Source organism: Miniopterus schreibersii (assembly GCF_964146895.1).
Source record: "Miniopterus schreibersii genome assembly, chromosome: 1".
Lineage (NCBI taxonomy): Eukaryota > Metazoa > Chordata > Mammalia > Chiroptera > Miniopteridae > Miniopterus > Miniopterus schreibersii.
In genome coordinates, this window is record NC_138101.1 from 156,634,661 (window position 1) to 156,658,942 (window position 24,282).

At 48.2% G+C, this 24,282-nt stretch overlaps 1 protein-coding gene across 1 annotated transcript in view; it reads right to left on the reverse strand.

Moving 5' to 3' along the window:
• The window catches only part of MYO1E (myosin IE), a 181,591-nt gene that overhangs the window by 2,107 nt on the left and 155,202 nt on the right, over positions 1–24,282 (reverse strand). The window contains exons 23-27 of the mRNA XM_081128965.1: positions 19,374–19,520; positions 17,687–17,844; positions 15,192–15,284; positions 12,346–12,547; positions 1,073–1,242 (exon numbers count right to left, since the gene is read on the reverse strand). Coding sequence (XP_080985091.1) covers positions 1,073–1,242; positions 12,346–12,547; positions 15,192–15,284; positions 17,687–17,844; positions 19,374–19,520 — 770 coding nt within the window. The remainder of the gene's footprint in view (positions 1–1,072; positions 1,243–12,345; positions 12,548–15,191; positions 15,285–17,686; positions 17,845–19,373; positions 19,521–24,282) is intronic.

The window sequence follows — 24,282 nt, forward strand, 5'->3', positions numbered from 1 at the left end:
GCATAATACATGTTCTGCACTTTAAAAAAACCTTAATAACATATACTAATGATCATTTCATATCAGCATATAAAGAGCTTCTGCGTTCTCTCCTATAGCTGCATGTTCGCCACGGTTCCTATCATTTTTCTACCAGCTGTGGGTCTTTATCTTGTTGACTAGGCATTCTTCACAAATTTCTGAATTCGTTAGGTGTTGCCAATGTCCTTTCTCTCATTTTTTATTATATTTTACTATATTAACTTTTCAATTTTAATATTTAAGTAGTTGAGTCAAATGATGTATTATTTTACGGCTTCTTGATTTCCTATCCAGTTTACAAATCCTTTCTCACATTGATATTATTAAAGAAAATGCTCCTCTACTTACTAATAGGACTTTTATGTTTATTTTTTATTTTTTTAAATATATTTTTATTGATTTCAGAGAGAGGAAAGGAGAGGGAGAGAGATAGAAACATCAATGATGAGAAAGTCATTGATCAGCTGCAGCCTGCAACCCGGGCATGTGCCCTGAGCGGGAATCGAACCCCGATCTCCTGGATCCTAGGTCAATGCTCAACCGCTGAGCCATGCCTGGCCAGGCTATGTTTATTTTATACATTTAAATATTTATTTGAGGTTCATCTTGGTGGCAGGGGTTAAATAGAAATCCATGATATGAAGATTTAAAAATGGTGATAAAGCCCTGGCTGGTGTGCTCAGTGGTTAGAGTGGAAGGGTCTCTGGTTTGATTCCCGGTCAAAAGCACACACCTGGGTTGCAGGTTCGATTCCTAGCCCTGGTTGGGCGCACGTGGGAGGCAACCAATCGATGTCTCTCTCACATGGATGTTTCTCCACCCCCTTCCCTTTCACTCTCTTTGAAAAGCAATGGGAAAAAAAATCCTTGGGTAAAGATTAAAAAAAAAAAAAAAATGAAGCTAGAGTCTTGATCAAACCGAGCCTGACACATGGCTTACCTCTGCAAGTTACAGTTAGAGGGGCCCATAAATTTCCTTCAGGGTTAGTTTTATAGCAACGTGACTGCATGCTCCTTGGGAGGCTGTCCCAGGCAGCCAGGCACACACTTACCTTCTTTGATAATATCGATAATGTCATTGGCATTGAAGCTGAGTTCGTCTGTGTCCTGAGCATCATAGGCATACAAGGCCTTGCACTGTGGCACCTGAGGCTTGGGCTTGGGCTGGGGCTTGGGTCTGCCCCCTGCTGGGGTGGGCCTGCTGGTCGTTTGCCTCCGGACCCTGTGGAGAGAGTGGAGGCAGGTGAGACATGGCACCAGCGGGAGGCAGCAGCTCCGTGTGGTGGTCTGGACCACGGGGCCAGCAATGGTCTGGTTCAAGTTCAAATCTGGCTCCATCCTTAGAATGATATGTCACTCCCCAAACTTTCTCTGAGAATAAAATAGCCTCCCTGACAAGGTCATTGCAAAAGCACAGTTAGCTCTTAATAAATATTAGCTGCTGGTATTATGTCCCCAGCACATTGTGGAAAAGACACATTCATACAAAAGTTCATAAAGCACCCCCCCCCCCCCCCAAAATGATGATAAAGCAAGCGGTCATGAATCTACTCCCTGCCCCAACCTTTGCGGTACCTGCCACAGAAGCCTCCCCTCAGCTGCCATCCCTCCCAGAATGAACTGCCCTCTTTGGATTAATAACTGCTTTTCTCTGTAGTTTTACCACACATCTCCCTAAACGATCCGGGCAGTTTGTCTGTTTTAATTGTACGAAAGGGATCCTATTCTATCGCCACTTGCTCCACTTTGGAGATGCACCCTGGTGTACGGAGTCTTGGCGCATCGTTCTCCTTGCTTTGTGCTATTCCACTGCATGACTATGCCACAATTTCCTCATCCACTGTCCGTGGTCACTTGGGACGATTCCAGCTTATTACAAAAAGTGCTCCTGCCGGCTGGGCGTGGCTCAGCGGTTAAGCATTAACCTAGGATCCAGGAGGTCATGGTTCCATTCCTGGTCAGGGCACATGCCCGGGTTGTGGGCTCGATCCCCAGTCGGGGGCGTGCAGTGGGCAGCTGATCAGTGATGACTCTCTCATCATTGGTGTTTCTATCTCTCTCTCTCTGTCCTTTCCTCTCTCTGAAGTCAATAAAAACATATTTTTAAAAAAACAAACAAAAAACGAAACCAAAAAATGCTCCTGTAAATGTCCCCGTGCGAGAGCTTACCCAGAGCGGCTTGTCAGCATCAGCACTACTGACATTTTGGGCCACCTTTCTTGGCTGTGGGGCTGCCATCTGCACTGCGGGGTGTTTGGAAACATCGCTGCCTCTACCCACTGGATGCCAGCTGCACCTCCTCCCCTTGGTCATGAGCATCAAAAACGTCTCCGGCACTGGAACCCTCATCCAGCTTTAAATGTGTTCTTCCAAAATGCTATACTGCCTCCTGTCACCATTTACACAAGGTCTCAGGCATGTAACTATAGCTTGTTCCTATTAGTGAGGTCTTTAAACTTACATCTGAACAACTATTTATTAAGTATGTTCATAAAAACATTCAGAGCAAAAGGAGATAGAAATATAGAAAACATTTCTCCCCTCGTTGCTTAAGGAAAAACCAAAGGGAAGTTAACCTTCAGATTTCTTCTAAGAGGGCGGGGCTGAACTCAACACAGTGGGCCGGCTGTTGGGCCTGGCCAGGTCTGTGAACTCCTGGAGGGAAAGGGGGTCCTCCCTTGGGCCTGTGTTCTGGAAGGAGAAAGCACACCTAGTTTAGAGTCGTGCTCTCAGGAGGCCAGAGCCTCACTGTCCTCGCTGAGGTCCTGGGATACTAGGTGCTAACTGGGTGCCGGTGAGTAAGTACGATCATGAGGGGGTGGCTTCTGGGGAGGGAGCACTGGTGTCAGCTGGGTGGTAGGGCTGTTCCCGGCAGGGGTGGGGTTCCTTGGGTGCTGCCTGGGGCTTCCTTCCTTGGTGGGAGGCAGCCAAACCCAAGGTTACACAGGCTCCAGTCTTCTCAGGTCAACCATGTCCCCACCTCCCACCCCCAGCAAAGCACTTTTATCACATAGGAAAGGCGCTGATGGCTGGCATGGCATCATTTCCTCCCTGGTCTACTGGAAATCCCCAATCGCTGCTCCAGACGTGCTGGCTGCTCTGAAAGCTGGTGGGGCACACAGGCTTTTAATTAAGGGACCTGTATATTAGGGATGTCAGCATTTGGTTAATGAGAGCCATTAGCCTGCATACCAGCAGTCAGCTGATTTCCAGCAACAGGGAGTGGGGTGGAGGGCGGGGTGCATGTCAGAACACCCTGCGAGGGAGGAGAGCCTCCAGCCTGGGAGATCCAGGGAGCAGGGCTGGGAGCACACACACACACACACACACACACACACACACTCTCTCTCTCTCTCTCTCTCTCTCTCTCTCTCTCTCTCTCTCTCACTCACACTCTCCCCAAAGACTCATACATGGAGACTTGGCCTCTCTTATGTCCAGGTTGATGAGGTGTCTGCAGCCAAGAGCGTTGGGATTAGCTGCAGCCCCTGGACAGGGGGCCTCTTAGTGGAGAGATAAAGCTGGATATGACCCTGAAAGGTAGGACTGTCCTCCCTGCAGCCGTCCCAGCAGCCACGTCTCCCCGGCTCCTCTGCCATCCGCCTCCAGCTTTGACTAAGCCCTCGGTTCCTCCTCTCCCATTTCTGCCCTGCCAGCTGCTTCCTTTCTGAGCTCCCTGAACATCGCTCCAGCCCAGCGTTTATTGGTTTACCTCACCCCCTACTAAAAAGCCTTCTAACAGCTTCTCTCTGCTCTTGGCAAACGGACCCAAAAAAGTCCCAGCCAAGTGTGGCCCCCGCTGGCCCCCAGGCTCAGGTCCTGCCCCAGGCCACACTGGTGCCTCCCCACCTTTTGTCCTGGAAGCCCCCGAGCCCTGGTTGGGGTCAGGAGCCCCGAACACATACTCGCAGCTTACACCATATAGTATCCGCTGGTGAAAGACAACGCTCTCTCTCGAAGGCCAGGAACCAAACAGGATGTCAGCTCTCACCACGTTTGCTCAGCACAGCACTGGCAGCGCCAGCCCGAGCCACTGGTCAAGGGGAATAAAGGGCACGCAGATGGGGAAAGACGTGAACATACGCCTATTTGAGCACGAGATGATGTGCACATAGAAAATCCTAAGGAATACACTAAAAATCTATTCAAACTAATAAAGTCCAGCAAGATTACAGACTACAAGATCAATATATAAAAATCAGCTCTCTCCCTATGCATCGGCAATGAACAATCCCAATGGAACTGAGAAAGAAAATTCCATTTACAAGACACAAAAAAGAATGTAATACTTAGGAGTGAATTTAACAAAAGGACAGAAAGGCTAATTTGTATGGACAGAGAGTAGATCAGTGTAGTTGCCCAGGGCTGGGGCTGGGGCTGGGGGGTGACTGCTGAAGGCAAGAAGCTTTCTTTTTGGGGAGATGAAAATGTTCTAAAAGTAGATTATGGTGACGGCTGCACAACACCCTGTGACTACACCCAGAACTGTTGAATTGTACTTGAAAATGGTTGATTTTTTTATATCTCAAAAAAAAAACTGGTTCAAAAAAAAAAAAGAGTAAATTGCATGAGCTCCTTTGGGCTCTGCAGGGCACTGCTGATACCCAGAGTGACCGGGGCCAGCTGGCAGCCGCTGGGTGCCCAGGCGCGGGGCGGAGTGGAGACGGAGGCGGGAGGACTGCTGTGTGAACATAGGCATTGCAGGGTCTTTGATCCCAAGGCATCAGAGGCTAGTCTTCCTCAGGAAAGTCAAAGTAAAACCTCAGGGATTACTGGGGAATTTGGGTTCCCAGGCAGACACTGGGCAAGTTGGTTTGACTGTCCTGGGCCCTGAACAACTGCTACCAGGCGATGTAAACCTGGTCACCCATCAGCTGGCTGGCTGGGGTTCATGGCACTCCACAGCTGGGAATGGGGAGAGCCCAGAGGACTCTGAGATGGGTGTTGTTGTTGGGGAGAGTGTGTTTGATGGGGATGGAGGTGGAAGTGAACAGCCCTGCCCTTTGCAAGGGGAAAGGGTCTGTTTAGGCAATCCCAAGGCCACCATTGTCTGGCTCTTTCCTGCTTAATTGTCCTCCGAGACCAGGAAAGGTGCCACCGCTCTAGTAAGGCAGCATTTTCCCAAAGAGAGCTGGTTGAGCAAAACCCTCCTCACCAGTCACTGCTGCCTCACTGTCACATCTGGGCATATCTCCCTCCTCTTGCAAGTGGCAACAGATGGGATGCCATTTGGGAACCCCTGCCTGTAGCTGCATGAGATGCGATAAACCTGCCCGGGCTCTGCCTGCTCTGGGCGAGGCGCTGCGCTAGGCCTTTTCAGGCGCTGCTTCATCTAAACCTCACAACACTCCCGTGAAATGACTAAGGCAGGGTGCTGGGGTTTCCTGCTGGTCTCCTCACTGATGAACGGTGGCATATGCACAAGGCTCCCAGAGCTCTAGCCACACGACCCTTCTGGTCCCTCCGCTTGGCCATGCTCCCCTGGACTGCCTCCACCCTCCACCCAGTGCTGCTAGTTCCTGCTCAGCCTTTGAGTCTCATTTCAAGCCCCTGCCACATGTTCTGTTAGCCCACACCTGCACAGAGCAGGGGACCAATGGGGTGGTACAGGGGCTGTGTCACTGTTAGGACAGTAGGCTCGGGGGGGGGGGGGGGGCTGGCCTACTTGTGCTCACCAAGCCCAGGAACCCCATGTGGCCCCAGTCGGAAGGTTCTGATGCAGCGACAGTGCAGGAGAAGGGACACTGGCTTAGAGCCAGTGCACCGACTGTGAGGCCCAGCTCTGCCACCGGCTGCCACATAATTGGGTGCATCACTTCACCTCATCAGGTGTCTCCATCTGTTAAAAAAGGGGGACTCAGGCCATGGCCAGGTCCTTTTTCTAATTCTAAGAGAGCTTTACAGAGCGCTCCCACCATTTCTACTGTTGGATGCAGCCCGGAGCACAGGAAGTCTGTGCGCAGGAGGTGACCACTGTCTCTCCCTCTCAACGAACAGTAGACTTGGGAGCCACCATAGAAAATGGTCCCTGAGAACAGCCATTTTCCAGGCTCCACTCAGACAGGCTCAGCCTCAAACCAGACAGTCTCCCCAGCATCACTAGGTGGCGATCCTGTGTAATCAATAATGAGGAGAGAGAATGACTTTCTGGGAGCTGCCAGAAACTGATTAATGAAGTCTTTTAGATGCCTGGAGCCCTCCACTCGCAGCCAAGGGCTGACGGGCCAATGCGGTGAAGACTGTCTTACACGCAAACACGACCTTCGTACCAGGGAGTGGAACCGGCTTAGGCCAGCCTGTGGGGGCAGGTCGTCACGCTTTCAGGATTTTTGTGGGCCAGCTGTTAAACAGACATTATTAAAGATGAAATCAAACATACTTACGATTGAATAAATTATAATAAAGCAAAGGCAACAGATACTCATAACAAACCTTCCTAATCATTTTACTACATTTTACTTCTATGTTCTTGAAGTCATTGTCTGTTGCTTACGTATGGTGGCAACCCCACATACTGATAATGGCATGTGCCTGGGCCTCTCTTCCCCACTCTGAGACCAGTGGCAGTCACGCTGGTAGCCTGAAACTGGCCACGGCCAGAGTAGAAACTGGCACATGATACAGCTCCAGACACCAGCACACCCCTCCACCCGCTACCCTCTCGATAACCCACATTCACTTGTCCAAAAGTGGTAACATGTGACAAAGCCTAGACTTGTTTGGCAATGGATATGCAGGATTTAGATAATTTTGTTGTGTCCTGAACTTTATGATATTTGCATTTCTAATAAACCTGACACGACTGAAAATTGTGTTACTGGGATCATGAGGGCTGGAGCAGGAATTTCAGACTCACAAAAACAAAGTTATTTTCCCCGTTGCCATTTCAATGAGAAAGGTTCACTTTCTATACATACTAGCTTACAGTTATAAAACTCCACATCACTGAGCAAATCCAGTGTTTCATTGTATGTAACTGGCACAAGGCAATTTAGTTTTCCTATTATTACCTGACCCACGTTTCAGGCTAATTTGTACACACTTACCACTTTATTGTGTCTACTCCCCAGTAAGAAAACAAACACAGGAAGGAGCTGAGCTATTGCAACTTACTTGGACAGCAGGTCTCCTTTCTGAGTAGGGCGTTAGATCTCTAATGCAACCGCATTATAACCCACATGACAGTCACCCGAGTGACCGAGCACCTATGACGGTTTGCTTTGTGAAGACCTGCCCTGCTGGAGAAGTCCTGGGGCAGTGGCGGGGGAGGCCCAGGGGTGCCTTTGCCTTGAGACATCGGGATGCCGACTGACTGACAGCTGAACCCTGGTGGATAGCTGCCCAGTCTCACAAGATGCCAAAGGCCCCCAAGGAAACAAAACCCCAAATGACGTATGACAACAAAGCTCTCTAAAGTGAGGGTTTGTTCACTCCCTCTCTCCCGGGAATGGGGATGCGACTGGAGCAAAGGATGTTTAGCTAGAAAGACTGTGGAAGAGTCGAGCGGGAGGAGTTTTGGGCTTTGTTTGCATTGTCCAAATGCAGCTAGTGTCTGTTGTAACATCACCTGACAGCTCTCTGTTCTGTTGCTCTGGGCCCACAGAGCAGCACAGCTAGTGTGTGTGTGTATGTGCATGTGCGCGCGCGTGTGTGTGTGCGCGTGTGTGTGTGCGTGTGCGTGGCTGGGGTGGGGAGGTGTCTCCCTGACTGGTCCCCTTGTCTTGGCTTCCGTAGGCTGCCCATTCCCGTTAAACCCAGCAATGCCTCAAGCTTAGGCCCTCCCAGAGTCCAGGGCTCTGTGCAGCTCAGAGACAGGAGTTCTTGTGAGAAAAGCCACAGGGCCAGGGGCCACCCACTTTTCAATCCTGGACATGAATAAGCCATAAAACTACAGCTACATGTTCAAGCTGCACGGTGCTTTACTGTTTACAAAGCCCTCATTTAATCTCCAAGAAACCCTGAGGCGTAGGTTTAAACGTTATATTATTATCTCCATTATACAGGTGAGGACATCAAGATGTAGAAAGAGTGAGTGACAGACGTGAGGCAGCGCAGCGGCTAATTAGCAAAATGACCCCTGTGCCCAGCACGTGGCACACAGAAGGCGCGTGGCCCCATCAACGCACAATGAGTGGATCAATGAGGAAACGAACACACCCCCGGGCCTCAGCCCCGGCCCCCGCACGCTCGCTGCGCCCCATCGGCCATGCCTCTGCGGCTGTGGGCGCCCCTCGCTCACGCCAGGGTTAGCTGGGACTACGCTTTCAGATATCACTCCTTTGTTCTGCAGATGTGAAATTTATGTCTTGAAATTCCAAGAAGTAAAATAATGGCATTTTATTTCACTGGCTCTTTAAAATACGGTCTGTTCCAAAAGGTTGAATCTATAAACATTACTGGAAATGTGGGGATGGATGCCAGGAATTCCTGAGCTTCGTGTCTGCTTGGGCCGGGATGTGGCTGCCGCTCCTGTAGCTTACAGGTTGAGAAATATTGCTATTGGACACTTGTTGGAAATTTTAAGCCCCTTGAAAATATGACTCCATTAGGAGAATCTTGTCAAGAGCCACACGGGCAGCATTTCAGTTTTTCATCGATCCCTCCTTTGTGTCGTGGCCAGAAGCCCTACCGCTGAGCTCTTCCTGAAGTTGTCCCCGCGTGAAATGGACCACGGATTAACAGGGGCAACAGAAAAGACAGGTCCAGTCGGGGTTTGAAGCCTCCAGTAATGAAGTGCAGGCAGACTCTGCGCGTCTCAGGGACGGTCACAGGCGGGCAGGTGTAAGCCCCCTTGACTGGCACGTCACGAGCTCCTACGACGTCGGAGCAAAGGCTGACGAACGAACTCCTTATGTGATTCTTGCTTAACCTGCTCTTTCCCTGAGAGTCAGCAAAGAGCTTTCACCTGAATCAGACTTTTCAAAAGGTGTGCTAAAGGACCGCTAGACAATGACCCCTCTACATCTCTCTTAGTTTTCCTGGACGGCGCTAAGAACGAGACAAGAACGGCGACCAGGTCAATGTCGCACACATGGCAAGGCAAGGGTAAAGGATCCAGCTGGGCCCTGGCCGGCTGGCTCAGTGGTTAGAGAGTCAGCCTGCAGATTGAGGGTCCCAGGTTCGATTCCGGCCAAGGGCACGTGCCTCAGTTGCAGGCTCGATCCCTGGCTCCGTGCGGGAGGCAACCAATCGATGTGTCTCTCTCACATCAATGTTTCTTTCTCTGCCCCCTCCACTCTCTCCAGAAAGCCATGGAAAACAATATCCTCCGGTGAGGATTTAAAAAAAAAAAAAAAAAAAAAAAGGAATTCAGTTGGGGTGGTAATTGATTTAGTGAAGGCTTCATGCTGTCCCCCCGCCAAAACTTGACTGAACCTAAAACAAACTGACAAAGACGTTCCTGAATTAACTTGAGGTGCTAATTACACCATTTCATGTGATCCACATTACATGATCCAAAAGAAATGATTGCTTATGCTCAATATGTCCAGAAGCAAAAGTGCACCAGGGGCAGGAGAGAAAATAAAAGATAAACCCGGGGGTGTGAAAGCCTGAGGAGAGAAAGACTGTGGTAATCTTGTTTCTCTAGATTGGCAAATTCAAGGTCACTGCTTGGAACTGTGATGTCTCAACAAATTTTCATATTCATGGAAAGGTACAAGCTTGGGATCCCAGAGCTCCCTGCTGGCTCCAACAACTTCCTGTGGAATAAAGCAATTCATGTTTTCTTGGCAAAGGGGAGCTATTAAATGCAGGAATCACGAGGCTCCTGAAATGCATGTCTAAGGTCTCTGGCCACATTAGAGATTATTTTCAATTTCGCTTTTATGTGTTTTAGAACATGAATACTAAGAAAAAGCTCAGCCCTTTGACCAGAGTACAATTTCTTAAGAAATGTTTGCAGCAGAGCAGATTTAAGTGCACAGTGAGGAGACCGGCTGAGATTCCTGGAGCTACCAGATTCAGTGTGCCCAATTCGATCGTGAATTTTACACACACAGTCAGGAACATTGCACTGCCTGGCAGACGGTTGTGAAGGTGCCCTCTCCTTCCAGCCTCATGGTCATCACCATCGTAACACCAGCGGTGCCTGATCTTTAGGCCTGAAGGTGGTGAAGGGTGTGACAGGCTTACCCAGGGAACCACATTGCTGAGGGCTGGAAGGGAGCAGCCTCGGTTAAGACACAATGTTCCTAAATTGCCTGCTTTTGGCTGACAGATGCTCCTGGCTGGCTGGTGTGCAAGTCTGTAACTTGCAAGAGCAGGCTGGAAAGATGGTGTAGCCTGCCAAACCCAAAGCAAGTAGGAAGCTAGCAGACAGAGCTGGGAGATGTGGTGCACTTGGTTCATTGATTTTAGTTCCCTGCCTTCTCTGGGACATCCAACTAGGCCCAGGAAGGGTTGCTTGATTACTTCAGTGATGTCCATCTCTCTGAATAGTGTAGGTCTGGATTATGGAGTAATCCTGTTGCCTCAACATCACCCTTTCAATTCACCTTTACACAGACCCTCCCCTGGCTTTAGCCATCCGACTTCAGACCAGTGGTTTTCTAAACGTGGTCCCTGGTTCAGCAGCAGCATCTGAGAACTTGGAAGAAATGTCAGTCGTTGGATATTTTTGGACACCTCAGACCTACTGAATCAAAAACTCTGGAAGTGGGCCAGTGAGTTCTCCAGGGACTCTGGGGCTCATTACAGTTTGAGCACTACGGCTTTAGACCCAGCCAATCAGGTAAACCACGGTCATTAGAACTGGTGGAATACAGCTGGTTACCCAAGAGTGGGGGGGCGTGGAGAGAGATCTAACAGAGGGATGGCATCCACTCCACCGACGGCCATCTGTATGAAACTGAGGTGCTTTCATATCTGTAGCCCACCTGAGGTAGACTTGCGGGGAAAAAGGAACACCAGGAGAGGACATGGTCAAGTTCCTAAGAGCTTTGTGGTCTTTAGAAGGAAGCTGACAAGGGAGGAAGAACATCTCGCAATGGGGCCGGGGGCTGAGCGGGCGCTGCCCACCCAGGGGGAGGAGCTGCTGTTTCTCTCCCAGCCCTGCTCTATTTTGTACACAAGCCTCCTGATCCCGTCGCAAGCTTCCTCCTCATTCTAGAGACATGGAAAACATGGAAAATGGAGGAGGCCATGGGAGACGGGAGAGGGGAGAGGGGAGAGGGGGTTGGAGCAGGGCATCACTGGGTTCAGCAGAGAGAACTATTCCACTCCTGAGAATCACGCAGAGTTGGAAGACTTGTTAAAAGCCATGAGGTCAACCACCGTGAGATAATGGTTGTATTACCATCACCATCACCATCACCATCACCATCACCACTGTCATCAAGCTACCGTGGGCCGCGTAGCCTCCCACATGCCCAGTACCAGGCTGGGTATTTCGTGTATAATTTCCAGTCCTCCCAACAACTCTGCAAGCGCGGTGGTTACACCCACGTGCAGATGAGGAAGATGAAGCACAGCCAGGGGAAGCAGCAGGTCCACTATCAGGGAGCAAGAGGGGCCGAAACAGGATCTTGTCCTCCTCTGGTGTCTGACGACATCACTCGACAACACTTCCGCTGGGGATTTCCAGCCACCCTAGGCCTGAGTAGCTCCAGGGACCAGTGCTCCTTACCTCCCAGGGCAGTTCACCTGGGGGCCACTAGGATGTTTTTGTTTACTGGTTCCGAAATCTACCTCCGGGCAGAGCTCACCCACTCGTCTTGCAGCAGACCCTAGTCCTACGCCTGGTGACCCCACAGGGCACACCCAGCCGCCTTTCCACACCAATAACTCCGAATATCTACACAGGGTTTCAGGAATTTTCACTTCCTCCAGGTAGAAAGCCCGGGTTTCTCTTTACTGCTCTTTATTTCCTGTTTTAGAAAGGCAGGAAGGCCCTTATTCTAAAGCCCTAAACATCTGTCTTCATAAGCAAACGTCTACATCTCATAGAATTCTGGGTGTTTTTCTCAACGTTCCTGATGACTCTTTGAGCTACTGTCCTTAGACAACTGCAGGCACAGACACAAACCCCAAACCCCACTGCTCCTCAACCATGCCCGAGAGCAAAAAGCTCATAGTAACTGAATCTCAGGGCTGAGGGGGACCCCTCTTCTGATGTCTCTGGAGAGTGAGTTGTGTGCTATCCCATTGGTCGTGCTTTTAAAAATGCCAACCAAGGGCCTCACGTGTTGGGTCCTGGATTACACCGTTGGGTGGAAACGGAACTTTAGAATCATGCACACACAGCCCGAGGAAATGTGTGGACCTTGGCGTGACAGACAGAGCGATGGAGGCCACTGGCCTCACCCACGCGCGGCGGGAATCTTACCCTGCAGCACCCTGGTCTGGGACCTTGAGGAAATCCAAGCTCTCCGGTGTCTGGGACACGCGGTCTGAGCCTGTGGACTGCTGTCGTGGCAGGGGCGGGCGGGCCATGGAGGTGTACAGGCTTTTCTGACTTGACCGCTGGTTTCCAGGAGCATGAGGATGTGGCACAAACTGGTTTTTGATGACTCCATTCTGATGGTATCCTAGAGACGGGACGAGAGAACAAAAGAAAGCTTCAATTTTATGATCCTCTGCCAAAAGGCTCCCCAAATTTCTTCCATTTATCAACCAAGAGCAACTTACTTTACGTTTCCAGGCCTCAGTTTCCCCATCATAACTGCTAACAGTGTGAGAAATAGAGCTAACACAAGGTAAGCTGCCCAGCAAGCACCTGGAACACGGCAGCCACGCAAGGTGCTGAATCTGACGGTGGGATCCCCAGATGTCAGGGTTTCAAAGCCCACCCTCAAGGAAAGGTAAGCTTGAAACTATCTTTCAAGGGAGCCAGGCACATTCCTGGGTCTAAGAAAAATTACGAGGCTCTGATTCAAGACGGCTGGCAGGCAGCTGTTTAAACACTGGACACCGTTTTCAAAGGGTCGGTCTTAGGTGTCCTCTGCAGGAGCCCGTTAGGGGAGGTGGGGGAGCACCCCACACGGGCAGGGAGACGGGGCTGCTGCTGGGATCGATCCGGAGAGAGCAAGCTCTTGGCCACACACCCGTTCCCGGTCAAGGTCACACTACCTGGCGAGTCAGGGGTGAAGGTGCTGGGCTCCAAACCCCGGGCTGGGCTGGGAGGCGTTACCAGCCCGTGCTGGGTGTGGGGGAGCCCGTGGCTCTCCTCCCCCGGCAGATCGGGCAACGCGAAGAAGAGGAAGCCCCCCGGGCACGGCGGCGACCCCGCAGTACAGCCCCCTCCCAGGGAACTGAGGGGGAGGCTCTGGTACCAGCGGGATGATCTAGGTCATAAGAGGCGCTAGGGGTTCAGTTCTGCCTCTGGTAGCTGTGTTGACCTCGAGCAAGACACAGGAGCCTTCAGAGTGTCAAGTTTTTCATGAAAGAATCAAGGAGCTTGGTGGGACCCCAGCTGCCGCCAAGGTTGCCAAGGCAATGAGAGGGGCGTGCAGAGCGGGGTGAGCTCTAGGGCCTCGACACTCCCAAGGGGCGAGGGGCACAGGCGGGGCTCCCCACGCCGCTGTAACCCACTCACCTGCATAAACTCGGAAGCAGGATGAGCACTTAGAAACGTGCAGGCAGTTTCATGGGCATATTTCACATTGTTAAATCGAAGAAATTTTGGTGTATTATTTTGAATGCTTTTAAAACTCCATTTTTCTAGTAATCTTTATTTTACCTTAAAGAAGTATGGTTTGTGGTGGATTGAATATTAAGAAAAAAAGAGCAACAACACAGGCCCTCCACCATAGACAGCGTGAGAAGGCTGAGCTAAGGGATTCGGGGCCGACGGCCTCATTTTACTGATGAAGAAATGGTCATCAATAGAGAGGTTGGGTGCCACGTTCAAGGTCAGGTACTTGGTCTGAGGTGACTCTGGCCAACCTAGCTGAGGCCAAGGAGCTTTCCGAGTGGTCTGGCTGGGATTTTGCATGCGGGCTGGCGCATTTAGTAACACAATACTACACTGTTTCTTTTGGGTTACTTGGTGCTTGGGTTTTCTTCAAGGATACAGGCACAGGGGAGGAGACGGCTGGGCCGGGCAGGACAGGGACACTGCTGGGCACAGTGTCCATATTTTTAGCACAGGAAACTAAAGAAATGATTTTTACTGCTTATTTCAGACCCTGGCCCAAATAGGATTCTCTTGTAGAGGATGGTCTGTGTCAAGCGTGGTCGTAAGATGACTTATTATTTATTTATTTATTTATTTTTATTTTAAAAGTATCTTTATTGATTTCAGAGAGAGGAAAGGGGAGGGAGAGAGAGATAGAAACATCAATGATGAGTCACTGATCGAGCCCGCAACCTGGGCATGTACCCTGACCGGGAATCGAACCCCGATCGCCTGGATCCCAGGTTGACGCTCAGCCGCTGAGCCATGCCCGGCCGGGCAAGATGACTCTTTTAGACCTAGAATCCCAAACTAATTCATATCAAACATTCCAGGGGCGGTTTTTTTATTAACTGAATTTTGTGAGTGATGGAAAAACATTTTTGTGAAGTTTGAGAGTGCTCTTCAAACACTAAACAGATTATTAAGGGCAAAAAGTCTTATAGGTATTTGGGTTTGGATTTCATTGACCTGCATATTATATTTTTACCATAAAAGATGAGAAATATGAAACATAAGGCCTGAACATTTTTTGCATTAAAAAAATAAAATACAACATTTTTCTATCAAGTTTGTATTTCAGATATTACTTTATTTTTTGGAGCAGTTCTCCTAGAGCCTATCTGACTAAGAATAAACACTTTCAACTTATTCATTAAGCTGTAAACGACTTGCAAAATATTGTTGTGGGTAATGATGGTGAGGTTATACCTGGCAAACTCCTATTTCTATAAACAGCATCCTACAATGTAAAAGCTGACATAGTGGTTGTCAAGGACAAGGAGCCCCTTTTCTCTTACTGAAGGAGGAAGCCTCTCCTAAGAGAGTAATTAATGCGAGGTAATGAAATCCAGGTCATTAACTCAGACACAGTTCAGTCTCACTAGCTGGATTTCAGGGTCACAAACAGCCACTGTGTTGGGAGTACACCTGGTGCTGAAACAGCTCAAAGCTGGCTAATAGGTGCATTTATTTGCTAATGGGTTTCTTCCCAAATATATTTCACAAGTTATGGGTTCAGGTTAATGGCCCCAGTCTATGGCCCACACTTGGCTTACCTGGTGGGGGAGGGGCAGCTCTCATCGGGTAGTTGGCATTGTGAGTGTCACCGAAATAACCTCTGTTCTGAGAGATGTTCCTCCTGGTAGGACCTGAAATAAACAAGCAGCACAAAATTACAGTCAGGAGTACTGGTTGGTTTTATGGCTCCTGCTGGTTTCTTGCTTATGCAAAACTTGTGAGACGTTTGGAGTCCAGGTCTCAGTTGGGTCTGCAGGAGGCGCTGGAGGACATGTGGATGGAGGAATGATTTTGAAATGTTATAGACAATAACTATACAAAGAGGTATTAATAATCTTACAAAGGTGTTTCGATTTGTGCAAATTTTCAGAAGAGACAGAGGAGACTTTTTTTTTAAAATGTTTTTATCGATTTCAGAGAGAGGAAGGGAGAGGGAGAGAGAGAGAAACATCAATGATGAGAGAGGGACACTGATTGGCTGCCTCCTGCATGCCCCCTGCTGGGGATCAATCCTGAAACCTGGGCATGTGCCCTGACCAGGAATCGAACCCTGATCTCTTGGATCATAGGTCTGTGCTCAACCACTGCGCCACACCAGTTGGGCTCCAGAGGGGATATTTTAATGTTTGCACTTATGTTTTGAACACAGCACAGGAGCTGAACACGCAAGTGGTACACATCAAGGTCACAGGCATGAAGCACTAACAGCACATCTGCTTATGTCAAGGGTTTTTCATGCAAGAGTTTGTGTTCTTTAGTCTTCCCATTAAATATGGAAACCACAAAGGGTAGAAGCAGACTTGTATCCTGGACAGAGACCTGAAGAGTTTGAAAGGACCTGGCACTAAGTGGAACATCACTGCAGGCCAAAACCAAGGTTAGGATGGCAGGTCCACAGGTGGCCAGGTGAGACACAGAAGCAGAAAGGAAAACAATAAAGAGGGCCTCAAGTGGGACATGAAGGAAGGTAAGATTAAATCAGCTGGAAGAGGGGTACAGAGGGAGTTCCTTGTAGAGAGAAGAGCAGGCAGTGACAAGGCATGGATAGCACAAAGCCACGGAGCTGGGTCTTAGGGTCCGGGGGCACTGTCACCACATGAGACAATGAGACTTATTCCACTCTGGGGCCTCCTGAACACTGCTCACATCCTGCTGGTTATCCGCAGCCCTTCTTTGTCATGCTCCGTTCCTTGGCATCTGAGCCCAAGGGACTCCTTCACCTGGGCTGCCAGGCCAGTTGGGTTGGGCCAGGGGAGGCACTGGCAGGAGCCTGGAGTGTCGGAGGACAGAGAAGTTGGGGCAACTACCCTGCCTGCACCCTTCAGCCTAGCTCTTTCCTCGTTCTGTCCCATCAGGCTCCAGGTAATGATAGTGTCCTGCTGATCTTTGTCTCCAGTCCCCACTTTCTTCCCTCAACCCTGCCCACCTCTCTGTAAAGAATCCTTTTACTTAAAAGCATCTTTACCCGGCTGGGCATAGCTCAGAGGTTGAGCATCGACCTAGAATCCAGGAGATCTCAGTTCGATTCCTGGTCAGGGCACCTGGTCAGGGTTGTGGGCTCGATCCCCAGTCAGGAGCGTGCAGGAGGCAGCTGATCAGTGACGGCTCTCTCATCATTGATGTTTCTCTCTCTCCCTCTCCCTTCCTCTCTCTGAAATCGATATATTAAAAAAAAAAAAAAGTATCTTCAAAAGTCCCCCCATATGCTGTCTGTTTTCTGCAAATACTGCGTAATACACAGACATCTGCCGACGTTTTCTGATTGGCTGTTTAACTGTATTTACCTGCACCGCATTAGTGAGCCGTAGTGACGCCAGTGTGTATCTCTGTAGACAGATTTCATAAAGGACTGTCTTATATCTGGCATACTCTTCACTGACCATACATATGGACTACATTTTACAGACATATCTACATTTATAAATATGTAGCATATATGATTACTCTCTGCTGTGTGTTATAAATATAATTTTATAAATATCACTTATAAATAGAAAAGAACTGAAATGCCAGTGAAGGATTAAGACTGGGGTGTTAGTGTGTGTGTGTCGTTGAAGGATGTGCCCTAAATGAAGGTGGGAGATGCCAGGTGTGATGAGCAGTAACAGTGAATCCATGCAGGGAGTGGGGACTGTGGCCAATTTCTTTAAAATTGACAGAAAGGATACATTTTGTGTTGACGACAAGAGCTGACTGGAAAGGGCTGGGAAATTTGAAGGCAACAAACTGATTTGTTTTAAACAAAATTAATATTGTGATGCCAGGATTCCAGACATAACTACTAGGCCGTTCAGAAAGGTTGAGCTGCATTTGCCTTGATGTTGGTTTAGTTTGAAATGTTTGAATCAGAAGAAAACCCAGCCACAGGAAGCAGGAGAGGTGCTGGTTCATTGCCCCGTAGATCTGTGCACATATCATAAGCACTGGGTGAGAAGATGGGTGTGGGACAGGATGGGGGGTGGGGTGGGGCTGAGAGAGCGGGGGAGCCAGGGAGCCCAAGCCGGTTCCTCCCAGGGGCCCACAGGACACTTACGGGAGTTCTTGGGCAGCCCGGGTCCGATGCTGACCTGCAGCACTTTGTTGCTGGGCTTGAGGACAGCCAGGTCACCAAAGCCTTGGTGGAACTGCACCTGCCGTGAGCCCCCGGCACTCCAGGGACCCCAGTTCTCTTTTTTCAACTTGAGTTCAAGCCTGCGACAAGCATATTTGTTGGAGTTAACAAGACAGAATGAAGCATTGAGAAAATGCGGCTTGCCCAGGGTCGAGTTCTCCTGCTGCAAAACTGAGGCAAGAACAGGCTAGTAAACCAGCACCAGGCCCAGGGGACGAGTCTGGCAGCCATGGGTCATTCAGGACGATGGTAAGGTGAGCCCAGCGACCAGAGGCAGAAGCATCTGGGGCCCAGCACCTGTTGGAAACCAAGTGGTGAGGGAGGTACCCCGCTATAGGCACCCATGCCGCTCTGCCAGTGGGCTCAGGTGGGACTGCCTGGGGGACAGAAGGAAGGGGACAGTTCCCGGGCCGCCCCTGTTGTGGTGGGTCCTCGTGCCTGTCTGACTTCCCTGGTCTGTTTGTGGAGGACTGGGAGATGCCACACACGTTAGCCCACGTCTTCCTGAGCATGGAATGTGGTTATTATTTACCCAAGTTCTGGCCCTTCACCATTACCCCACCCCAGGCAGAGAAAAAGACAACCAAAATCCAAATAGTAGGGAGGCCTACTCACAACTCCGAAACTCCCCTGTCTGTTTTTATTTTTCATATTGCCTCCATGCCTATGAAATTCAATCCATATTCTGCTTTTTAAACTATTCTTTCATGTTGTCAGACCAAAAAAATCTTAATTTTAAGTAGCTGCCTATTATCCTATCCAGTGGCTTGGCTCTTCAGAGTCTTCCTTTTTTCATTATTCCTTTATTACAAATTCCCAGACAAAAAATAACTGCCTAGTAATAATCGCCAAGTCGTTCCTTGGAAAATCTGCAGTGCATCCATACAATTACCAGTATCTATTTCAATGCAACCGCAGCAGTATTAATCGTGGTGAGTTTCCCTCATCATGGAATTAGGCTTTACCTTGGCATCATTCTTGTGGGTAGTAAGAGATGGAAGATATCTCCATGTAGATATAGATGGAAATTTAAGAAGACAAAAGTAACTCTCACTTGGCAAATATGAGATTAGCAGCTCAACAGTACACTAGTATCTGGCCCATGAGACCATGTTGCTAAAGCAAAGGAAGGTGAGCCAAGACCCAAGACATTGGCCATCTGCAGCCTACAAGTCTGCAGTGCCCCACCCATAGGTTTTATTATGCATTGATTTTGGGGACTTAAGCTCCCACTTCATTCCCTTTCTTCTTCTAGTTTTACTGCTTCTGGCTTCTCTGCTAAATAAAATATTCTTTTATTGGTGATATAAAAAAATCTGCCTTTTCCTGCCTCACTTTGGTGACCTTTGTTCAAATGACAAAACACACCCTTTGATGAAGTCATTGTGTTACAGAAATGCAAAAGTGACCTTTCCAAAGTCCGTGACAGTCATCCGGACTGTACTTTGCAGCCCTGAGACTGTGTGGGGGAGGAAGCTAAGGTAGCCAGGGCTGGGCGTTGTGGAAGCCACTACAGCCAGTCAGACCCTGGGCCCCACCCCACAAGCGTCTCCATTTTCTCAAGCCTGGAGCTTGGCAGTGAGATCAGGGGCCCCAGATCCCAACTTACGTATTGCTAAATTTCAGAGGTAGTTGCTTCTGTGTTTTTTCCTCATAACGTTTTGCCAAGAGGCTTAAGAATTCAGTTTTGAAGACAGATTCAAGCAAACTGTCATACTCTTGCTCATGAAGAATAAAGATGTCATCTTGCATAGTACTGCAAAGAAATTAGAAAGATAACAAAAGTCACACTTTTGTTTACCCCATCCCCTTTTCACTCATTTTAAAAATTCTGTAAGACAGCACTAGGTTTCTAGCCTTTCTTTCTGTAAGTGATAATCTTTAAAACAAAACACAACAATGAATTACATGATAAAATCACTGAACTCTGCTTTTGAAGAAAGTTTATAAGCATATACAAAAGTACTTCTCCCACGTGACTTCTAAAATCAGGAATTTAAGGACAATTTAGTCTGTCTTTTTATAAAGTCCATTTTCAAATTCAATTTCTATGTTCTTAAGATCACATAAATCCAGAATGTGATGAGTGGAATGTGGCTGAAAATGAACCATTCCACGGAAGTCCCAAGTTAGTAGAATTGATGACAGGGTTGCAGCCACTGTAATAAATCCTTATTTGAAGAACTATAAGCTCGGTTACCAAATGGGAAGCTGACATCTGGGCTTCACATGCATTCATTATTAGAAACTGGGTATTTGGTGCTTGGCTTATAACGTGTGTCAGGTGCTGTTGAAAGTACACACACTACAGTTCAGAGATATACTAGGCAGGTGTGCAAACACAAGCACAAGCATCACGTTCAAACTAATACATTTCGTAGGGCAGGAGAAGAACACATCTTTGCGGGACTTGCCCATTTGGACACAGGGCAAACACATGCCTGGAGGGGAGAATAGAAAAAATAGGCCAAGGCAAACCCAGTCCTGCAGAAAATACCTAGTGGTAGCTGGGAGTTGATTAAACATGATCGTTCCATCTCCAAGCCCAGTTAGACTTTGTGGAAATTACAACACACATATAAGTGAGAATCTTTATTCCCTGCTGTTAGGTGTCCAGCTCAGTTGAAGGTGGCTTCATAATGTATAGGTTTAACAATGACCTCCAAGCACTTCTGTGAAATATCTAAGACAATCCTCTAAAAAGACATTTCATGAGTGGCGGTCAGAGATTTTCCAGGTATTAAAAGCAAAGTAAGTGAACCTTCTTCAATGAATTGACCACAGAAATATTTCAATCTCTCCAAGCACAGGAAATGCCAACGACATGTTTTTTTAGTAACCAGAGCTGAACTGTGTCACACAGGAGCTTGTGCCTGCTCTCAGGGCCCCTGGTACCACTGTACAGTAGGATGACACTGCTGTGACAAAGCCAGACAGTGAGGCCAGCCTGGAGGACTGGGATGTGAAGAATCTCTGAGATGAGGGATTCTTCTTCCCTGTAGAACCTGATCCATTTAAACTACAACTCCTGAGGTCTCTCTATTCAGTCCCATGAATATAAGGTCGGGGTGGGCAGCCCGTGGGACCAGAGGTCTTCCTTGGGCAGAGAGAGCCTTGTGGGTGATCCTAGGCTTGTTAGAAATCTTCTCTCTGGGCCGAGGCAGGGAGCTACGAACCTGAACCCGATCAAGCCAGTAGCTATAGCCACAGCCTCTCTCCCTGAAACCTCAGCCCTCCAGTCTTCCTGCAGGAAAGGAGCTTGGTAATCCACAGGCAAAAAAGGACTAGAGTAGGACCCATACACAGCTGGATTTCAAAGGCAGTGAAACAAACCACAGGGAGATTGGGGTAAGCCAGCAGCACGGCCATCAGCTGGGGAAGGCACTGGCCCCGCACAGCCTGTTTACTGAAGACGAGCACCCGAGAGTTCTTCTTGGATGTGAAGACCAAAAGTACTTTACAGGCATTTTTGGACACATAATGGCCACGTGGTGAAAGCACCTGGTCCCTGTTATTACCTCAAGAGTTTGTTTTCAAACATCCCTACATCACAACCAGGCTTCCTGTATACTGTTTGATAGTTGGGATATAGGTTTTTCTGCTGTGATGAAGACCCTGACAACCAGTGGTTTAAACAATACAGCTTTTTAAAAAATCCTCACCCGAGGATATTTCTTTCCATTGCCTTTTCAGAGAGAGTGGGAGAAAGAGAGAAACATTGATGTGAGAGAGACACACCGTTTGGTTGCCTCCAGCAAGCACCCTGACCGAGGCAGGGATCGAGCCTGCAACCGAGGTACGTGCCCTTGGCCAGAACTGAACCTGGGAATTCAGTCCACAGGCCAACGCTCTAACCACTGAGTAAAACTGGCTAGGGCACAACACAGCTTTTTTATTGTCATTCAACAGCATGTGCAAAATCAACATTCAGGGCCAACATAACAGTTCTCCAGTGTCAGGGAGCCAGGCATCTATCCATTCCTTCCCTTTACATATAGGACCGGGAAGTGGTACAAGTCACTCCTCTCACACCTCACTGGCCAGCGCTATGTCACATGGTTACACCTGGCTGCAAGGGGTCCTGCGAAATGTTGTCTTTGGGTAGACTGCCAGCCATGAACAGGTAGAGGAGAGAACGGGTATGGCAGGGACAGCTCACCATCTCCACTATACCTCCTTGTTCACAAACTTTTCCAAACTAGGAATTGGAAACTTGTCTTAAAACTTGAGAATAATATACCTCAGAGGGTTGGGGCCACAAAGCTACTATCATCTAAGACAATTCTGGAACTGTCTTAATCACGTCTATTATAGCAATTCAAAACTCCAAAAGGCACTTATGTAAAAGCTGCTCAGAACAGCTCTCCCAAGTCCCTTGGAATTAATGGGACAAAGTCCAAGCATCCTAGCACAGGAGTGAGAGCAAAACCAGGAGGTAACACCTTCTGGGGTGTGGGGTGAGGTATGACACTCCTGTCGAGGTGGCTGGACTCAAAGCGTTCTTTGACATGTCCGGGTGTGTCTGTTTGTCTGGCCATACTGTAGGCAGGGCTGATTATTCATCAGGGCTAAATGAACCCAACCCAAGTAGCCCTGAGTAGTTTAATGGGCTTAGATTTATTACCATAAAGAAAGAAAAAAGCAAGCAGGCCAAAGCTTCAAGGTCAATTATCAGCATGAGTCTGGAAAGGAGAAGAGATTGTTTGGACACTTTGACTTCAACCATCAAATTCAAAACCCCTCCCTTCCGTGACCCAGGCCTGGGAGTCGGCGAATCCATCTTTGTCCAGGCCAGAGTTCCAGCCCGCTCCTAGATCGGAAAGGAAGCTTTTACATTTATTTATTCTTAAAGAAAATCAGACTTATCTTTGGATTTCGCCCTGCCTTTTTCATAGGCTCACGCTGCAATTCCTTACAGATGTCTGCACCCTGTGTTGAAAGCTTCCTTCCGTCTAGTTCCTGCCTTGGCTTTCTACTTGTTTTTTTATCCCCTCCTCTTTGTGGCTTATTGTGGTATTGCTGCAACAACTAGAAAATCTTGTCCTACTCCCTTAACCAGTATTTCCTTCAAAAAAATGTTAGTTACAGAACCCTGAGTAAAGTCTTAAAGGGGCAGCCCTGCCTTTACTGAAATTGCTCCTGATTATGAAATATATGCTCCTTTTAGCAAGCGAGACAGTACAGAGGTGAATCCAGAAGACAATGAACCTTCTCCAGAGTACTACCACTCAGGGAAACTGGTGGTGCCACGTTGGGATCCTCTGAATTTCTCTGAGAAAATGCAGGTGCAGGTTGTATGAGGCCTCATCACAGGCCTCACAGGAGACGTCACCTGCCCACCGGTGCGAAGGCTCCCTCCCATCCTTGGACACCAGGAGTGCCCTGTGCATCCCTCTCTGAACACTCATAACCGCTTCCAGAGGGGAGGGAGCTCCCTGAGGCAGTGACTATGTCTCATTCACCCTCAAATCCCAGGGCTGAACACAGGTAGGTGGTCAGTTCCAAAATGCTGACAACTTCCAGGTTCCCAAAGCTCAAAAGCCACAAGTCACAAGTGAAGGTTTCAGTAAGGCCTCAGGTCAGCTGAGTGGGTGGTGAAGCAGCCTTTTCTGACCATCAGAGGCTCAGGGCAATTAGGCAATGAAACATCCTGGGCAAGAATGTCATGGCCAAGGAAGCTGGCACTGTCTAAAGCCCCTCTTACAGGCTGCTTTTCCCATCACATACAAAGACTGGAAAATCGGACCCACATGGGCAGCCATGTAGCTTTTGGTCCTAGAAGCTTCATCAGAGAGAGCCCCCAAATACGAGATTTTTTTTGGTTAATCCTCACCTGAGGATATTTTTTCCATTGATTTTTAGACAGGGTGGAAGGGAGGGGAAGGCGGGGAAGAGAGAGACAAACATCGATGTGAGAGAGACACTCTTCTTATTTCTCTGAGCTACTGGGTCTATCCTATTTTTTTCTTATAAGTTAAATTCTTTCAAAAATTTCAATGATAACTCAACTAGATACATTTCGGTATAGTTATAAAAGGAAAAGACTTCTAAAAATATGATGTTTACTGGAGGACTAGAAAAAACTTTTTTATTATGGAAAATTTCAAATATCAATAAAAAATAGTAGAATGGACGTCCACATGTCAGGTTTAAATGATTACCAACCACGGATAATCATATCCATTTCCACTTCTACTCCTCCCATTTCCACATACAAACCAGGCTATTTTAGAGCAAATATTATACTACTTTATCCTTAAATATTTCAGTATCTCTAAAAGATAAAGCCTCTTTAAATAAAAAATAGCGACAATACCATTAGCATGAACAATCAGTCCTTCCTCTCAAATATCTAGTCAAGTTCACATTTCCAAACTGTCTCAAAATTGTTTTCAAATGATTGGCTTGTTTGAACAGGGAGCTGTAAGCCCGCTTTGCTTTTTTTTAAAAAAAAATGTCTTTATTGATTTCAGAGAGAGGAAAGGAGAGGGAGAGAGAGACAGCAACATCAACGATGA